General features: G+C 40.5%; 1 protein-coding gene across 17 annotated transcripts in view; it reads left to right on the plus strand.

Annotated features, from left to right (window-relative positions):
- baz2ba (bromodomain adjacent to zinc finger domain, 2Ba) overlaps positions 1–19,384 on the plus strand; it is a 250,780-nt gene that overhangs the window by 134,846 nt on the left and 96,550 nt on the right. For 16 of the 17 annotated variants that reach the window (XR_009511572.1, XM_059966477.1, XM_059966482.1 and 13 more), the window contains 4 exons: positions 6,262–6,543; positions 9,527–9,587; positions 16,259–16,367; positions 17,982–18,083. Coding sequence is in view for 16 of the 17 variants with exons in the window: in XM_059966477.1 (XP_059822460.1) it covers positions 6,262–6,543; positions 9,527–9,587; positions 16,259–16,367; positions 17,982–18,083 (554 nt within the window). In the remaining variant the exon portion in view is untranslated. The remainder of the gene's footprint in view (positions 1–6,261; positions 6,544–9,526; positions 9,588–16,258; positions 16,368–17,981; positions 18,084–19,384) is intronic. The other variant, XM_059966490.1, reaches the window with a different exon arrangement.

Here is a 19,384-nt window from a genome sequence, read left to right on the forward strand (position 1 = left end):
TGCGGTACCGTTTCCCGGATGGTAGCAGCTGGAATAAGTTGTGGTTGAGGTGACTCGGGTCCCTAATGATCCTTCAGGCCCTTTTCTCACACCTGTCTGTGTAAGTGCCCTGAATCATGGGAAGTTCACAACTACAGATGCACTGGGCTGTCCGCACCACTCTCTGCAGAATCCCCGATTAAGGGAAGAACAGTTTCCATATCAGGCAGTGGTGCTGCCAGTCAGAATGCTCTCAATTGTGCCCCTGTAGAAAGTTCTTAGGATTTGGGGGCCCATACCAAACTTCCTCAACCGTCTGAGGTGAAAGAGGCGCTGTTGTGCTTTTTCCACCACACAGCTTGTGTGTACAGACCACGTAAGGTCCTTGATGTAGATGCTGACGAACTTAAAGCTGTTCACCCTCTCAACCCCAGATCCACTGATGTCAATAGGGGTTAACCTGCCTCTATTCCTCCTGTAATCCACAACCAGCTCCTTTGTTATTACAACATTGAGGGGAGAGGTTGTTTTCTTGACACCACTGTGTCAGAGTGATGACTTATTCCCTGTAGGCCATCTCATTATTGTTTTTAGATAAGGCCAATCCATGTAGTGTTGTTGGTAAACTTAATTAGCAGATTAGAGATGTGGGTGGTGATACAGTCATGGGTATACAGGGAGTAAAGGAGGGGATTCAGTACACATACCTGAGGAGCTCCTGTATTGAGAGTCAGAGGGTTGGAGGTGAGGAAGTCCACTCTTAAAGCTTGCCAGCGATCTGACAGGAAGTCCAGGATCCAGCTGCACAAAGCAGGGTCCAGGCCGAGGTCTCTGAGTTTCTTGTCGAGCCTGGATGGAACTATGGTGTTGAATGCTGAACTGTAGTCCAAAAACAGCATTCTCACATAAGCATCCTCCTTCTCCAGATGTGTAGGAACGGTATGTAGAGCAGTGGCTAATGCGTCCTCTGTCAGTTGTGTTAGTAGGTGAATTGTAGGGGCCCGGTTTGGGTGGTAGCAAGCTGCAGATGGAATCCTTGACCAGCTGTCAAAGCATTTGCTTATTATTGAGTTGAGTGCAACAAGATACCAGTCCTTCAGGCATGTTACCTTGGTCTTTTTTGGATCTGCCATGATGAAATGATGCAGCAGACTCAATAGGCCAAATGGCCTAATTCTGTTCCTATATCTTTGTGTCATATGCTCTTTAGTTTGTTCATGAGGAATAGTTCCCATCTTATAACTAGTCATAAATAATGCCAAGATGATTAATATCAAGCTACATCAGTCCTGCTAGTTCATTTCTAGCAATTCCAGGGCTCTAAAGGTCATCGCATTTCTGTAAAGAGGCATCAGTTCTTTAAAGCAAACTTGGGTTACCTTTGTTTCCTTTTATTTTGTTGCTGTGTGGTGTTTGTTTGAGCTGTTGATATCATGCATTCCTGCACTCAGTTTTATTGAGCACATCATGTAAATAATTAACTTTTATTTCAGCTCACTATTAGCCTAACATTGACAACTTACCTGACTAGGCACTTATGAAAACTGTGAATGTAATCATATCTGGCGGTATAGATTTGAATAAGATTCCACAACCTTTAGAACATTGCAAAATGTGTTCAAAATGTTTGTTATACTTCATCAAGGCTAAGAGTGAGGATTTGAAAGATGTGAAAAGAGTATATTAACAGAAAGGACTTCTGATGTAGAGTCACCTTGTGGAGTTTGTAGGCAGCTGAATGAATGGTGTCTAATACATTGTTTTCATGGTGACCAAATGTCAGCTTTGCTATGATGAGGAATGTCTGATGTATGTCTGCAGCACTTTTCCAGACGACTGTCTAACAGAGCAGCCAGATTCAATGATCTTATAATATTTAAATGCCTTCAATGATATTTAGCACTTTTAAGGACTTTCCTACCAATTAAATATTTTGTATATCAAGTGGATGTCACATGTTTTGTCCATAGTACGTGTTATTGCAGTAGTTGACAGATGTAGAGCTTTTTGATTTCTCTAAGAGGCATATCCGGGTATAAGAGCTGACATTCTCATAAGCTGACATTTTTTGCCAGTCAACATATAAAAATGTGCAAGTATAACACCAAGTGGAGAAAACCATTACTTTGGTATTTCAGTTAAATGAAGGTTATTGCTTGTTGCTATGTGATAATTTCAGCTTCAGAAGAACAAAGAATTTGCTCTACAAGATTAATTCTATTTAAACATGAAATTATAAAGGCATAGCAATATGAAAGCAAATGCATTAAACTGCTTTAAAAAAACCTAATTTTAAAAGAAGATTTACAGGTCATTAACCTCGGGTGATATGAATTGAAGGGAAAGTTTGATTCCAACCATTCTGAATTATTGAGAATCCTACTTGTTTATGGTAGAACAGTCAACCTTTGTACATAAATGCCTTAAGCCAGTGTGTGTAACTATCATGCTTTCTGCTTGAACTAATTAGCTGTAATCCACTAAATTAATGGATTTTCATCCACTAAATGCTATGAAGATCAAGGGGGAATGTAAGAAATAATTTGTGGCAGGAAATATACTTCATGTTCTGCACACGAGTTTTTATTCTTCAGTATAGAGTCATAGAACAGCACAGAAATGGGCCCTTGGTCCATCTAGTCTGTGCTGAACCATTAATCTGCCTAGTCCCATTGACCTGCACCCAGACCATTGCCCTTCATACCCTTCCCATCCATGTATCTCTCCAAATTTCTCTTAAATGTTGAAATCAAATTCATATTCTTCACTACTGCTGGCAGCTTGTTCCACACTCTCATTGCTTTATGAGTTAATAAGCACCCCGTCATGTTCCTCTTTAGACATTTCATCTATGAATTCTAGACTCCCCCAACCCCAGTGGAAAAAGCTGGCTTGCATTTACTCTATCTGTACCCATTATAATTTTGTATACCTATGCCTCTATCAAAACTCCACCCAGTCTCCTCTGCTGTATGGATTAAAATCCTAACCCGTTCAATCTCTCCCTATAACCCACATACTCAAGATCCAGCTGTATCCTTATAAATTTTTCTGTACTCTTTCAATCTTTGCTGTTGGTAGATGACCGGAACTGCACATAATGCTCCAAATTAGGCCTCACCAATGTCTTACTGAACTTCAACATAACCTGAAGATGTGACTAAACGCATTGATGAAGGAAGAGCAGTAGATATAGTGTATATGGATTTCAGCAAGGCATTTGACAAGGTACCCCATGCAAGGCTTATTGAGAAAGTAAGGAGGCATGGGATCCAAGGGGACATTACTTTGTGGATCCAAAACTGGCTTGCCCACAGAAGGCAAAGAGTGGTTGTAGATGGGTCATATTCTTCATGGAGATCGGTCACCAATGGAGTGCCTCAGGGATCTGTTCTGGGACCCTTACTCTTCGTGATTTTTATAAATGACCTGGATGAAGAAGTGGAGAGATGGGTTAGTAAGTTTGCTGATGACACAAAGGTTGGAGGTGTTGAGGATAGTGTGGAGGGCTGTCAGAGGTTACAGCAGGACATTAAATAGGATGCAAAACTGGGCTGAGAAGTGGTAGATGGAGTTCAACCCAGATAAATGTGAGGTGGTTCATTTTGGTAAGTCAAATATGACAGCAGAATATAGTATTAATGGTAAGACTCTTGGCAGAGTGGAGGATCAGAGGGATCTTGGGGTTTGAGTCCATAGGACGCTCAAAGCAGCTGCGCAGGTTGACTCTGTGGTTAAGAAGGCATATAGTGTATTGGCTTTCATTAATCATGGAATTGAATTTAGGAGCTAAGAGGTAATGCTGCAGCTATAAGGGACCCTGGTCAGACCCCACTTGGAGTACTGTGCTTAGGTCTGGTCGCCTCACTACAGAAAAGATGTGGGAGCCATAGAAAGGGTGCAGAGGAGACTTACAAGGATGTTACCTAGATTGGGGAGCATGCCTTATGAGAATAGGTTGAGTGAACTCGGCCTTTTCTCCTTGGAACGACGGAGGATGAGAGTTGACCTGCTAGAGGTGTATAAGATGATGAGAGGCATTGATTGTGTGGATAGTCAGAGGCTTTTTCCCAGGGCTGAAATGGTTGCCACAAGAGGACACAGGTTTAAGGTGCTGGGGAGTTGGTACAGAGGTGATGTCAGGGGTAAGTTCTTTACTTAGAGAGTGGTGATTACGTGGAATGGGTTGCCGGCAACGTTGGTGGAGGCGGATACGATATGGTCTTTTAAGAGACTTTTGGATAGGTACATGGAGCTTAGAAAAATAGAGGGCTATGGGGAAGTCTAGTAATTTCTAAGGTAGGGATATGTTCGGTCCAACTTTGTGGGCTGAAGGGCCTGTGTTGTGCTGTAGGTTTTCTATCCATTCTATCCCAACTCCTGTATTCAGTACTTCAATTTATGAAGGCCAGTATGCCAAAAGCTGCCCTTGTGACCCTATCTACCTGTGACACCACTTTCAAGTCTTCTTTGTTGTCCATTACATACATCCCCAACCTTGTTGTCATCTGCTAAATTGCTAATCCAGGTTATCACATAATCATCCAGATAGTTAATATAGATGACAGACAACAACAGATCCAATACTGACCCCTGCGCCACACCACTAGTCACAGGCTTCCAGTCAGAGGGGCATTCGTCTTCTGCCACTCTTTGGCTTCTGCCACATAGCCAACATCTAATCCAATTTACTACTGCATCCTGAATGCCAAGCAACTAAACCTTGATCGATCTCCCATGTGGGATTTTGTCAAAGGCCCTGCTAAAGCCCATGTAGACAACATCCACTGCCTTGCTTTAATCAACTTGCCTGGTAATTTCCTCGAAAAGCTCTGCAAGATTGGTCAGACACTAACTGCCGTGCTGGGTATCCCTAATCTGTCCCTGTCTATCTACATACTTGTATTTCTTGTCCCTTAGAATACCTTCTGGTAACTTGCCCACTATGAAGTCAGGCTCACCAGACTATAATTTCCAAGTATATTCTTTGAGCCTTTCTTAAACAAGCGCACAACATTACATCTTCTACAATCTTCTGGCACTTCATCCATGACTAAGGATGATTTAAATATCTCTGCTAGGACCCCTGCAATTTCTGCACTAGCCTCCCACAGGGAGCAAGGGAACACTTTGTCAGGCCCTGGGGATTTATTCATCCTAATTTTCCACTAGATAGCAAGTGCCTTCTCTGTAATCCATATATGGTCTATGACCTCACTGATGCTTTGCCTGACTTTTCTATATACTCTGTGTCTGTCTCTTGAGTAAAGACAGATGCAAAAAAAATCAATTTAAGATCTCCCCCATCTCTTTTGGCTTCATGCTTAGATGACTACTCTGATCTTCCAAAGGACCAATTTTGTCCCTTGCTATTCTTTTGCTCTTAATATATCTATTGACACATCGTGTTTTTGGTACATTTCGCTTTCAAAAATCAATGTATTGAGTACAGGAGATGGGGTGTTGATGTTGTATAAGACATTGGTGAGGCCTAATTTGGTTTAGGCCTATTTTGTGTGCAGTTTTGATCACCTACCTACTGGAAAGATGTAAATAAGATTGAAAGAGTACAGAGAAAGTTTACAAGAATGTTGCAGTGTCTGAAGGACTTGAGTTATAAGGAAACATTGAATAGATTAGGACTTTATTCCTTACAATGCAGAAGAATGAGCGGAGATTTGAGACATACAGAATTGAGGGGTATAGATAGGATAAATGCAAACAGGCTTTTTCCACTGAAGCTGGGTGGGACTACAACCAGAGGTCATGGGTTAAGGGTGAAAATGAGAGGTTTAAGGGGAGCACAAGTGGTATCTTCACTCAGAGGGTCGTGTGTGTAATAACTTGCCAACATAAGTGGCACATGTGAGTTTGATTTCAACGTTTAAATGAAGTTTGGATAGTATGGGTATTGAGGACTCTGGTCCCAATGCAGGTTGATGGAAGAAGGCAGTTTAAATGGTTTGCCATGGACTAGATGGGCCAACGGGCCTACTTCTGTATCATTTCAAGCATGTGCTTTCTCTGCAATCACCAATGCCCTCATACCCAATATGTTGATGGTGAACTCTGCTCAAACCAGTCGTATCAGTTCAGCATTACACAGCAAAATTTGACACTATAATTCTGTGAACCCTGCAAATGAAGATCTCAAACTTTAAAGTTATAACTTCAAAATAAGTTAACAATATTTTTGGTGAGTGACATGAGTAATGACATCAGATTTATTACAGGCTGCGCATGAATTTAGGAAATCCTAATATTAATTTTTCTGCCAATTAGAGGCTGACAGTGACTCAGAGACAGAAACAGATGGATCTGACAATGATATTAAGGAACAAGATGAGCTTGAAACAGAAAATGAAGGAGATGAAATTCCTCATAAATTCAAGAAAGCTACTTATTCAAGTCATGCTGCTTGTAGCCAAGCATCCCATTCTACACCAGTTGGACTCAGTGTAATGAAGACTTCAAAGTCATCATCTAGTCCATTGCCATCAGGATCTACAACACAGACTTACAGAGGAACTCCACCGTCTTCATATGGTCCACCTACACCATCTGGTAATACTTGCTTTTTCCACCTGATCTACTTGATGCTTTTCCTGAGAATTTCTTCTGGAATATGTTACTAAATGAGATAAAAATAGCTAGTATTTGCATAACACCATTAATATTAATAAATGCCACTTAATGGGAAGATTATCAACAAACCTGGCAGAAAGCCATGACATCAGTGCTTGTTGATTGGAGCTAAATTCAAAGGAATATCACAAAAGATGAAAAAATGACAGAATTCCAGAGCTTGGGAAATTGATAGTTGTAGATAAGGGGTTTCTAGCCTTTTTTATGCCATGGACCCCAACCATTAACCGAGGGGGGTGGCTATGAACCCCAGGTTGGGAACCCCAGTTGTAGAGAAACTAAATTTTTAAGGGATGTTGGTCGTCCTGTTTGAGGGTTATGGCTGTAAGAGCAGTCATTCCAATGTTTGTGACTTTTGTAACAATTTACCTCAAGCCAGTCCAAAGTGGTGAAGAAAGCCAGACTGCTAACTCAGAAAAGAGCACATCAGTTGGTGCTTTTGTCAGATCTATTTTCTATTGTCAATTTCCCTAGTGCTGCTCAGTATGTTTGAACTTGTATAGTCCAATGTGATGATAACTAGGAGACACGCACCCTTAACAGCATAATCTTAACTGCTGAAGGACAATGCCACAAAGCAGGAGGAATTGTAGGCACATCCCAATTCGTCTTGAGAATGGATTAAAGAAGTGGTATATTTAGGAAGCTTGGATTTGGAAAAGGCATTCAATAAGGTAACATTTAAAGTGTTGCTGTAAAAGATGGGGGCTTGTGGGGTTGACAAAACATGTTGTCATCGCTGAAGTCCTTGAAACAGAAGACACGGGGTTAGAATAAATGGGTCATCTTCAAGCAAGCAAGATGTACCTGATACAGACCTTCAGGCAGTGTGACTGTTTCAGCTATTTACAATCTTCAATAAATAATGGTCAAATGTAATAGATCCGCATTTGCTGATTGTTTAAAGATAAGCAGGAAATTAATTTCAAGAAGAACACTATCTAAAGGGGTGTAGAAAATGTGAGGTAATGGCTGGAAGTTAGAAGCAGTTAATTTTCTTCCTCCTTTTAAATAATGGTCAGAGATATCTGGATGTCTTCAGACAAGCAACTCGAAGTTAGCATGAAGGTATGGTTGCAACATGAATATGTAGATGGAAATCTGAGGGAATAATGCAAGATGTTGGAAGTACTGGGCCAATTGAAGAACATCTGTGGAGAGAAAATAAAATCAACTTTTCAGCTCAATAGCTTCCATCTGAGATAGTGAAGTTAAAAAAATGAGCATGTTTTAAGTCACGGGAAAGGGAAGGGCAGAAGGAACAAGAAAATGTAGGCAGAAGTATAAAGGAAGGAAACTTGGAAACCGTATGTGCAGTCCGAGGCAAATCTTGTTCAATGAAGAATATGAGATGATAGGCCTAATACTGAAAATCCTTAAAATCAATGTCTTCTACCCACCCTGTACCAATTGTGTAAATTGCCCATTAATAATTAAAGTCAATGGTGAGATCCTGGAAAACTGGGATCTTACTTTTATCTTGAGTCATCTTACAGGAAAAGCAAGCACTGATGACAGTGTGGTAAGCTGCACTAACACCAGCATAGCCTTTGATCGTTGGAGGGAAAGGATGGTAGAAGATCTCGACCTCAGATCCAACCAAAGCTCATGGTCTACCAGATAGCAGAGTAATCACTGCACTCCTATATGTTTCTGAACCCTGACAAGAAGTACAGAAAGATAACACCAACATCATCTCTGCAAACTTCTGGAAAGGTGAAATGAATCAACATCAACGTACTCTCCCACACCAATATCTCTAATATTAAAACCAGGAGAGGTCACTTACTCTCTTTTGGTTGAGCTGGGCAGGCAACAGTGTCTGTATGCTTGACACCGGGCTCATGAAATAAACACTTCATAATGTCCACTATTGAGGGAACCAAGTTATTGGAGGAAAAGGGTCCACAATGTGCCCAATGCCTCATTCAAAAAAATGTAATTCTCTTACCATGTAAATCCTCAAGATTAATTATCTTGATAAGTTCTTTTCCTGTGCTATAGCTGTACTTGACTTCATGGTTTGTAAATAACTTTGTCGATGTCTGAGTCTAAAGTGAAAGTTGTGCCTTGCTTGACAAGAATGCAACAGATTCCCTGTCCAACCAAATACAAATAGTGTACTACAGTAGAAATGTATCATGGTAAGTCATTAAATAATGAATGAACAAGGTCTGAATTTTTAAAAAATCATTTAAAGCATTTAAAAAATTAGCATTCTGGTGTTTTGGGCTAAAAAATCTTTTGTTTCCATGATAGAAATAATTTCATCAGGTTTTCATGGGGGGTGAGGGTTTTAAATGCTGTGTTTTGTACTTGGTCATCTGAAGTTCTGTTGGTCTGATAATGATAAATGACGAATTAGTGGTATGAAACTTGATTGTTCAAGGGACAAGATGTATCTAACAGCTAGTGACTTCAAGTGTATGTTCACAGTCTGAAGTAAGGGCAACATATCTCAGGAAGGTTATGTTTGAGGCTATCAGTAAGTTGTATCTTTAATTTATGTCATTTACTATATATCTGTATTTCTTGGTATTTCCTCCGTTATGAAGTACTTGTATTTTAACCTTAAGAGATGGAGAGCAAACATCAGCGAGATATTCAAGATGCTAGGTTACTAATGATTAAGGGGTCTAATTAGTTACTGGTGTGTTTTAATTGCTGTCATTCATCTTAAAATATCAACATGACTAATGGTGATTGGATTGTTTTTAAGCTTTAAAGCAATAAAGGAATGAAATTAAAATTGTGAAATCTGGAAGTAATTTACAATTGCAGCTACATTTAGTAATTTTTCAGTATTTGTATTCATAGCTTATGAGGTTTGTGTTCTGGAAGTGTTGCCAATCTTTCTTTGTTAACTGGTGCAGTTTTTAATGTGCCTTTCTTTTTTTCACAGGTTCTGGTAAACGGAGAAGAGTCACAGATGAAAAAGAACTGCGTATTCCTTTGGAATATGGGTAATTGTTTTGCATAAAATACTTTGCAAATTACATGTGATTTACATTCCAGTTAAGTATTTAGTTTGCACTGTTCCAATCTGCCTTGCAAAACACATCATAACTTAATAGAAAAAGCCTCCTTATAATCTTGCACCTAATTGTCTCCCTGCACTGCACTTTCACTGTTATTCCTTATTTGGCATTCTGATATTGTTTTACCTTGAACTGTTTCAATGTACTGTGTAATGAACTGATGGGTGTGAACAGTGTACAAATCAAAATATTCACTGTACATGGGACAATAATACTTCAATTTCAATTTTCCATGTGATGTTCTTCACTAGCCAAGGAAAATAATGTTCATGGCATGAATTCCTACTGCAGTGAATCAAAGGGAAGATTACACCAAATGTTAAAAATTAATTCCAGGATTGGAATTGAAGAGTCTAAGAGGTGTTGTAAAGGATTTTGGGATTTATTGAGGACATGAAAGATGTTATATAAATCTAATTATTTTCATCCACTGACTTATTACAATCCTTTTTGTTGAAATCAGTATTGCATGTTATACACTGTAAACCTGATATAGCTTTTAAATGGCAATACTGATGGTTAAGATTCACTTATGGATCCTCAGATATGTGATGCATTATACTTTATGTTATACTTTAATCATCCCAGTCTGTTACAATTTTATAACTAAAGAAATTGTTTAATAGATCAGCTCCCTTGAATGATATAGTGAACTTAACATCTTGGATCGATGTCAGTAGTCAAGGATATTGACCCAAAATGTTAAATTCTCCATTTCAGGTCAATATCCTTGACTATTGCATTACTGTTATCTTAAGTGTGCTTTGTGTATTTTCTGTTTTTATTTCAGAATTTTGGTTTGAATATATGTTGATTTTAAAGATCATTTTTGAGAAAGCAGGAAAATAAGTCAGCAAAAACTAGAGTTATTGGTTTGTAATTAATGGGGATGTCGAAAGCTTTAAAAATGTATATTAAGGAAAGTTTCCTGAGGCCTATTGACCTTGTAACTGCATTAATGTCATTGCACAAGTAAAGAAGAAAGCTTGGGGATTTTTGTAAAATCATGAACTATCAAAACAATCTGCACCAGCTGTTACATTTCTAATAACTTTTTTTAAAAAATTGACAAATATTTGAAATGTATGAGCAGTTTTTTGGAAACTAGTACAGTTGTAGATAAAACATGTGAATTGTTTTATGTGCTTAACAAAAGCCACAGCCTTGGCTTCCATTAAGAACAAACCTAAAGTAGTCACCTTGCACTGATGTCATTACGTTAGACACAGTCTCTTAAAGTGAATATGACAATTCAATTATGGTTTTTGTCTGTTATGCAGAAGAAGAGTTACATATTGTTCATAATAGTTATCTGTCACCCTTTACATTACCCTACAAAGTTGACTACAACGGATAAAGAAGAAAGACTATTGATGCTAGAAATGTTGATCAATGTGCAAATTGCTGGAGGAACTTGGGTCAGACAGCATCTCAGGGGGGAATGGACAATGGGTGTTTTGGGTTGAGACTCCTCACAATGATTGGCATGGATCCTAGTAGAAGATCCTACTTCTGTGCAATAGGCTGCTATGAAAATACAGAGGAAAGGGATCATCTTTGATGCTGCTTAGACTGAAATATGAAAGAGTTTTGCATTCAACTTCTACACATAGGGCAAAAAGATGTAATTTGTGCATGCTTTGTGCTGGTTGTTATTGTGATTTACAAGATGCTCTTTTATCTTTACATCGCATTAGATTTCTTTACATTTTAAACATTCATTGGTTCTTAAAAGGTTCAAAAAAAGCTTTGCTTCTAATAAGTTGTAAGAAACATTCATTGGTTCTTAAAAGGTTCAAAAAAAGCTTTGCTTCTAATAAGTAGTAAGATAGGATGGAAGGGGTCTTTTATTTGACAGTGGGGATAAGAATGCATGTAGGCCCTATGGCTTCACAAGTTCATGGCTGTCCAACTATAGGTCTCAGTTCCACTTTCCAACCTGTTACTCATAAATTTCAATTCACCTTCAAAACAAAAACCTAGTAAAAATTACCAAATATTTTCCTCAGTCAGCCAGGTGTAATGTTTCCATCTGTACCTATGATCTCAGCTTGGAAAGGTTTCATAAGCTGTCCCAAGAAGTAAGCTACTATATTCCCAGCTAGGTGGTCATTATTTGCAACCAAAAAGTTCATGGTTGACTTCCCTGTAATTGTTTTGACATTACAATTTTTTCTCCATGTTGACTAAGTGGTTAGTGATGTGGTAAGAGAATTGGTCAGTGATTTGGCAGTTCATGGGAAATTGTTAGTGACTTTTTCTAGCCAAACCAATTCCTGTCTTGCTGCTGCTGAAAGAAATTCCATTCTGATGATGTACATGTGCAATAGGGGAAATGGTCAATGTTCAGATATTAATATTCTGTGTGAAGTGTATCTGGCTGCAACTCCTTGAAGACCATGTTAGGTCATCCAGTTGCTGCTCCAGCTTATACGGGAGAGCGAGGATATAAGTGATAAAAGTTACAGCGAAGTAGTCACCCCAACGTTGTGAACAGCGAATAGCTGGGTATTGGAAATAGGCAGTTAGAGTAGAGCACCCCTGTGGCCATTCCCCTCAAAAACAAGTATACCGCTTTGGAGGCTTTTGTGGGGTTGACCTCCCGGGAGAATGCCACGCTGACTGGGTTACAGCCACTGAGCATGGGTCCTGGTGCAGAAGGAGAAGAGAGAGAAGAAGGAAGTGGTAGTAACACACACAAAATTCTGGTGGAACACAGCAGGCCAGGCAGCATCTATAGGGAGAAGCGCTGTCGACATTTCGGGCTGAGACCCTTCGTCAGGACTGACTGAAAGGAAAGGTAGTAAGAGATTTGAAAGTAGGAGGGGGAGGGGAAAATGCGAAATTATAGGAGAAGATCGGAGGGGGTGGGGTGAAGCTGAGAGCCAGGGAGTGGTAGTGATAGGGGACTCAGTACTGAGGGGAACAGACAGGAGATTCTGTGGACGTGAAAGAGATTCCTGGATGGTATGTTGCCTTCCAGGTGTCAGGGTCAGGGACGTCTCAGATCGCATCCACAACACTTTGGAGAGGGAGAGGAAGCAGCCAGATATTTTAGTACATATTGGTACCAATGACATAGGAAGGAAAAACGGTGAGGTCTTGAAAAGAGAATTTAGAGAGCTAGGTAGAAAGCTGAGAAGCAGGACCTCCCGGGTAGTAATTTCTGGATTGTTGTCTGTGCCACTCACCAGTGAGGGTAGAAACAGGATGATTTGACAGATAAATGTGTGGCTGAGTAGCTGGTTCAAGGGGCAGGTCTTTTTTTTTCTTTTTTTAAATCACTTTACTGTATAACATGCAAAAAGGTTAAACAAACTCTGCTTGGTCATTGATAACAGTAACGTGACACAAACCTGCCTGCTTGACAGCGAGTGGTCCATGGGGCAGGTCTTCAGGTTCTTGGATAATTGGGATCTGTTGTGGGGGTGGTATGATCTGTTAGTGACTGGTTGCACCTGAACCCAAGGGGGACCAGTATTCCCGCGGGCAGGTTTGTTGGGGCTGTTGGGGAAGGTTTAAACTAACTTGGCAAGAGGGTGGGAACCAGAGTGAATGGACTCAGGAAAGGATGGATGATAAAAAGGTAAAGATAGTGTGCAGTCAGATTGTCAGGAAGGCCAAGGCAGGCAGGTGATGGGACTTAGTTGCAGCCAACAAACAGTATCAAATCATTAGGGATGCAGAGTCAGAAAGGACAGCAAGTGCAGTACTCAATGTGTTGTATCTAAATGCGCAGAGTTTAAGAAATAAGGTGAATGATTTTGTTGCACTGTTAGCAGGTTGCCAGGCTGATGGCCATGTTGTGAATCGTGGCTGAAGGATGGTTGTAGTTGGGAACTGAATGTCCAAGGTTCCAGGTTATATCAAAGGAATAGGCAGGTAGGCAGAGGGGATGGTGTAGCTCTACTGGTAAAGAATGGCATTAAATCAATAGAAAGATCTAATATAGGATTAGATGATGTTGAATCCTTGTGAGTTGAGTTAAGAAACTGCAAGGGTAAAAGGGTAAAAAGGTCTCCCAACAGTGGCTGGGAGGTAGACCACAGGTTACAACAGGAAATAGAAAAGGTGTGTTGAAAGGGCAATGTTATGATAGTCAGTGGAGATTTTAACATGTAGGTCGATTGGGAAAGTTAGGTTGGTAATGGATCTCAAGAGAGTGAATGCCTGCAAGATGGCTTTTTAGAGCAATTTGTTGTTGAGCCTACTATGGGATCAGCAATACTGGATTGGGTGTTATGTAATGAACTGGAGGCGATTAGGGCGCTTAAGGTAAAAGAACCCTTAGGATCCAGTGATCACAATGTGATAGTGTTCAACTTGAAATTTGATAGGGAGAAAGTAAAGTCTGACGTAACAGTATTTCAGTGGAGTAAGGGAAAATACAGAGGTATGAGAGAGGAGTTGGCCAAAGTAAACTGGAATGAGCTGCTGGCATGGATGTCAGCAGAGCCCCAATGGTGTGCATTTCTGGGAAAAATGAGGAAGGTGCAGGACATGTGTATTTTAAAACTGAAGAAATACTCAAATGGTAAAATAGTACAACCGTAACTGACAAGGGAAGTCAAAGCTATTGTAAGAGCAAAGGAAAGGGCATGCAACAAAGCAAAATGGGAAGATAGAGGAATGGGAAGCTTTTAAAAACCTACAGAGAGCAACTACAAAATCATTAGAAGAAAAAAAATGAAATGTGAAAGCAAGCCAGCAAATAATGTCAAAGTGGATAGTAAAAGTTTTTTCAAGTATGTTAAAAATAAAAGAGAAATGAGAGTGGATATAGGACCGCTAGAAAGTGAGGCAGGAGAAATAATAATAGGAGATGGCTGATGAACTAAATGAGTATTTTGCATCAGTCTTCACTGTGGAAGTCACAAGCAAAATGCCTGATGTTGTAGTGTGTGAAGGAAGAGAAGTGGGTGCAGTTACTGTTACAAGAGAGAAGGTGTTCAAAAAGCTGAAAGACCTGAAGGTACATAAGTCACCTGGACCAGAGGAACTGCACCCTCGGGTTCTGAAAGAAGTAGCATTGGAGGTTGTGGAGGCATTAAAAATGATCTTCCAAAAATCAATGGTCTCAGGCATGCTGCCAGAGGACTGGAAATTTTGTAAATGTTACTCCACTCTTTAAGAAAGAAGGGAGGCAGCAGAAAGGAAATTATATAACCAGTTAGCCTGATTTCAGTGGTTGGGAAGATGTTGGAGTCAATTGTTAAAGATGAGGTGATGGAGTACTTGGTGACACAGACAAGATAGTACAAAGTCGGCATGGTTTCCTTTGGAGAAAGCTCTACTTGACAAACCTGTTGGAATTCTTTGAGGAGATTACAAGTAGGATAGATAAAGGGGATGCAGTGGGTGTTGTATATTTGAATGTTTGGAAGGCCTTTGACAAGGTGCACACGAGGCTGCTTACCAAGTTCAGAGCCCATGGTGTTACAGGAAAGTTACTAACCTGGTTAGAGCATTGGCTGATTGGTAGGAGGCAACGAGTGGGAATAAAAAGATCCTTTTTAGGTTGGCTAACAGTGACTAGTGGTGTTCTGCAGAGGTCATAGTGTTGGGACCACTTCTTCTTATGCTGTAGATCAATAATTTATATGATGGAATAGATGGCTTTGTTGCCAGGTTTGGAGATGATACGAAGATTGTTGGAGGGGCAGGTGGTGTTGAGGAAACAGGTAGGATGAAGAAGAACTTAGCCAGATTAGGCGAATGGGCAAGAACGTGGCAAATGAAATACCATTGGAAATTGCATGGTCATACACTTTGGAAGTAGAAATAAATGTGAGGACTATTTTCTAAACATGGAGAAAATCCAGGAATCTGAAATGCAAAGGACTTGGGAGTCCTTGTGCAGGATACCATGAAGGTTAGCTTGCAGGTTCAGTCAGTGATGAGGAAGGCAAATGCCATGTTGGCATTGATTTCAAGAGGTCTAGAATACAAGAGCAGGGATGTAGTGCTAAGGGTTTATAAGGCACTGGTGAGGCCTCACCTTGAGTATTGTGAACAGTTTTGGGCCCCTTAGAAAAGATGTGTTGACATGGAGAGGGTCCAGAGGAGGTTCACAAGGAGGATTTCAGGAATGAAAGTGTTATCATACGAGGAATGTTTGATGGTTCTGGGTCTGTACTCAGTGGGATTCAGAAGGATGAGGGGGATCTCATTGAAATCTTTCGAATGTTGAAAGGCCTAGACAGAGTAGATGTGGAAAGGATGTCTCCCATGGTGAGAGAGTCTGGGACAAGAGGGCATTGCCTCAGGATAGAGGGGCGCTCTTTAAAACAGATGCGGAGAAATTTCTTTAGCCAAAGGGTGGTGAATTTGTTGCCACATGCAACTGTGGAGGTCAGGTCATATTTAAGGCAGAGATTTATAGGTTCTTGATTGGACATGGCATCAAAGGTTATGGGGAGAAGGCCGGCAACTGGGATTGAGGGGGAGATGGGGAAAAAATGTTCAGCCATGATTGAATGGCACAGCAAACTCGATGGGCCAGACGGTCTTATAACAAAATACTAAAACTTCTTCCAGTTGAGAAAAGCAATTGTCACTTGCACAATTGGAATGGATTTATTTTTTTTGTTGTTTAGGTGGCAGAGAGAAACACGAATTAAGACTGTTGGTGGCCGTCTTCAGGGAGAGGTGATTTATTATGCTCCTTGTGGGAAGAAACTTCGTCAGTATCCTGAAGTGATAAAGGTAATTACTGCATTCAGGTATTCAGAATATCCACATGAGTGGCATGGCAATACACTACTGAATGTAAGACCAGGAATATACAAGTTTTTCTGTGTTTCTTCCTTTGCACATTACAGCACATTACAGGCCCTTTGGCCCACAATGTCGTGCTGACCATGTAACCCACTCTAGAGTATTTCTAATACTTTATTTATAATATATCAGAAATAAATTTTATTCATATTAAAATCCCAGATCTTGTTAAACCTCAAATTACTTCACTTAGTCTATAAATAACATTACTTAGGCACAATTTAAAGAAATTATTGAATTTTGCATGCTACAGTTCCTGAGGAGACGTTGCATTGCCCAGTGGGAGAGAGAGTTAAAAAGAAGCAAGTTGGGATATTCTGCATCCCACAGTTCCCAAGAAGAAGTTGGATTGTGCATAATTAGGCACTTGAAAAGAGCCAATAAAAATAAGTTAGGTTTAAACAGAGCGATCCATTTTGTGAGTGACCAAGTGTTAGCGTGGGCAGCTCAGGCTTTGGCAAGGAGAGGCAAAGGCTGTTGGTAGATAATTTTGTTTATTTTTTTCTTCCTTCTTATTGCATAGTTAGAGCAGTGAAGATGTCAGGAAGGATAGTGAAATGCTCCTCTTGTGTGATGTGGAAAGGCAGGGAGAGCTCCAATGTCGCTGACAACTTCTCCAGCAAGTGTGTCCAGCTGCAGCTTCTTTCAGACTGTGTCAGGAAGCTGAGGGGTTGACCAACAAGATATGAAGGGAGGTATTACACCCAAGGTGCAGTGCATAGGTAACTGCGTGACTGTTTGGAGAGGGAAAGGGGATAGGGCCAGTGAACAGGTGTTGGAGTCCTTGTGCAGGATTCCCTGATTTCAGGTTGTCTGGTGAGGAAGGCAAATACAATGTTAATATTCATTTCAAGAGGACGAGAATATAAAAGCAAGGTTGTAATATTGAGGCTTTTTAAGCCATTGGTCAGACTGCAGTGGAGTATTATGAGCAGTTTCAGGCCCCTATCTAAGAAAAGACGTGTTGGCATTGGAGAGGGTCCAGAGGAGTTCACAAGAATGAAAAAGTTAACTCTGGCTCTGGGCCTTGCTGAAGTTTAGAAGAATGGGGTGGGGTGAGGGAGCTCATTGAAACCTATCAAATAGTGAATTTGGATGAAGAGAGGATATATCTTCTAGTGCAAGAGTCTAGGACCGGAGGACACAGCCTCAGAATAGAGGCCTGTCAATTTTGAACAGAGATGAGGTATTTCTTTAGACCATAGGGTAGTGAATCTGTGGAATCTATCGCCCACAATCAGCTGTGGAAGTCATACCCTCTCACTTATAAAGCAGCATAATATTTATAATGTATTCATTATAATTTCCCAGAAAATACTGTTCTACAATGAGGATAATTTTACTTTCTTCCTTGAGTGTCCTGGTTTTAATTCTTATAATGCAAATGTCTAACATTTTTTTAAATAAACCGCTTAAAAATTGAATCATTACTGCAGGGAATTCACTGGCTGATTTACTTGCATCAACTTAAATTACATTTGCATCATCCTGTAAAAATTTATATATAATAATTATTATTTATTTTTGTCACTTTTTCTGCAGTATCTTGCAAGGAATGGAATAACAGACATTACAAGGGACAACTTCAGCTTCAGTTCAAAAATGAATATTGGTGACTTCTATGAAGCCAGAGATGGGCCTCAGGTAATGTTGCAAATATTGGATATTCACGTCAGTTGAAACCAAGAGTCTGTGTTTCATAGTGATGGACTGAGGGTATGAGGAGGATCTGTGGTCAAACCTCAGGTGTATGTATATTTTACCACACAGAGTAAGATATTCAGATGTAGATTTTAGCTGTGAACTAAAGATGGAAAAAATTGCTCAGGCTTCCAAGAATGCATGAGAGAAGAGAGTTGTGTTTAGTTTAATTTCTGTTGATGGTATTCAAGCTAAACTAAAAGCAAATTTCTTATCAGAATAAGGTAAAAGAAGGTGATTGGTTTAATAAATACTCCTAACATGAACCTACCTTTATGGAACGAGGGACAAAAGAGTGTAAGTGCTGGATCTCAGAGCAACAAACAGCCTGATGGAGGCACTCAGCACATAAGCAGCATCTGTGTAGGGGTGAAGGAACTGATGATGGTTTGGGTTGGAACCCGTCATGAAGTGAATTGAGGAGGGGTGTTGGGCAATTTGAGCCAAGTTGTGGGGAGGGGGGGGGTTAAGGTTGGTTTGGAAAACTGGCAGATGGGTGATAGATCAAGGAAGATTAAAAGAAAAAAAACAGGTGGAACCAGGTGGCACAGGAGGGAATGGTGAAAATGCAGACATCCAGGAGGGTAATACACAAGAACACAAAGATTGCCATTATGTCAATCTGATATTGGAGCCTTTACAACCAGAAGCAGGAAGGGAATGGGGGTGATCAGGGATTAAATTGGTGGGTGAAATGTGTGGGTTGTAGTTTTGTGGAATTAGGAGAGGGAGGGTGACAAAAATGTGTGGTGGGGAGTATGGGAAAGGGGGCAAAAATGGAAAGGTGGCATATGCTGAAGTCTGAAGCAAAAAGCAAGCTGGTGGAGGAACTCGGTGAGTCTTGCACCACGACTGAGAGCAGAGAAGAAAGGGGTAGTCAGAATAAGGGGAGAGAGGGTGTGCTGGGGCTGGTAGGTGGATCAAGGAGAAGCAAGGGGTGATGGGCAGATGGAGCCAGGTGGGAGAAGAGAGGCTGGGAGACAGGCCTGCTGTGGTAGACAGAGACTGTCGAGGAAGAAAGCAAAAAGGCCAATAGCTTAGCGGGAGGGGAGAGAGAACGTAAAGCGAGCTTGGAGGGTTATAGTTGGAGACATGAACAAATACTGGACCCTAATAGCTAGGGATGTTTATAATATGAACCAGGTAAGAAAGGGCTGGTGAGCATCTGAATCCAGGTACAGAAGAGGATAGGGGATCTTATGGAAAAAATTGGTTGACAGGTGAATGTAACCAGGTGGGGGAGG

Source organism: Hypanus sabinus, chromosome 4 (assembly GCF_030144855.1).
Source record: "Hypanus sabinus isolate sHypSab1 chromosome 4, sHypSab1.hap1, whole genome shotgun sequence".
Taxonomy (NCBI): Eukaryota; Metazoa; Chordata; class Chondrichthyes; order Myliobatiformes; family Dasyatidae; genus Hypanus; species Hypanus sabinus.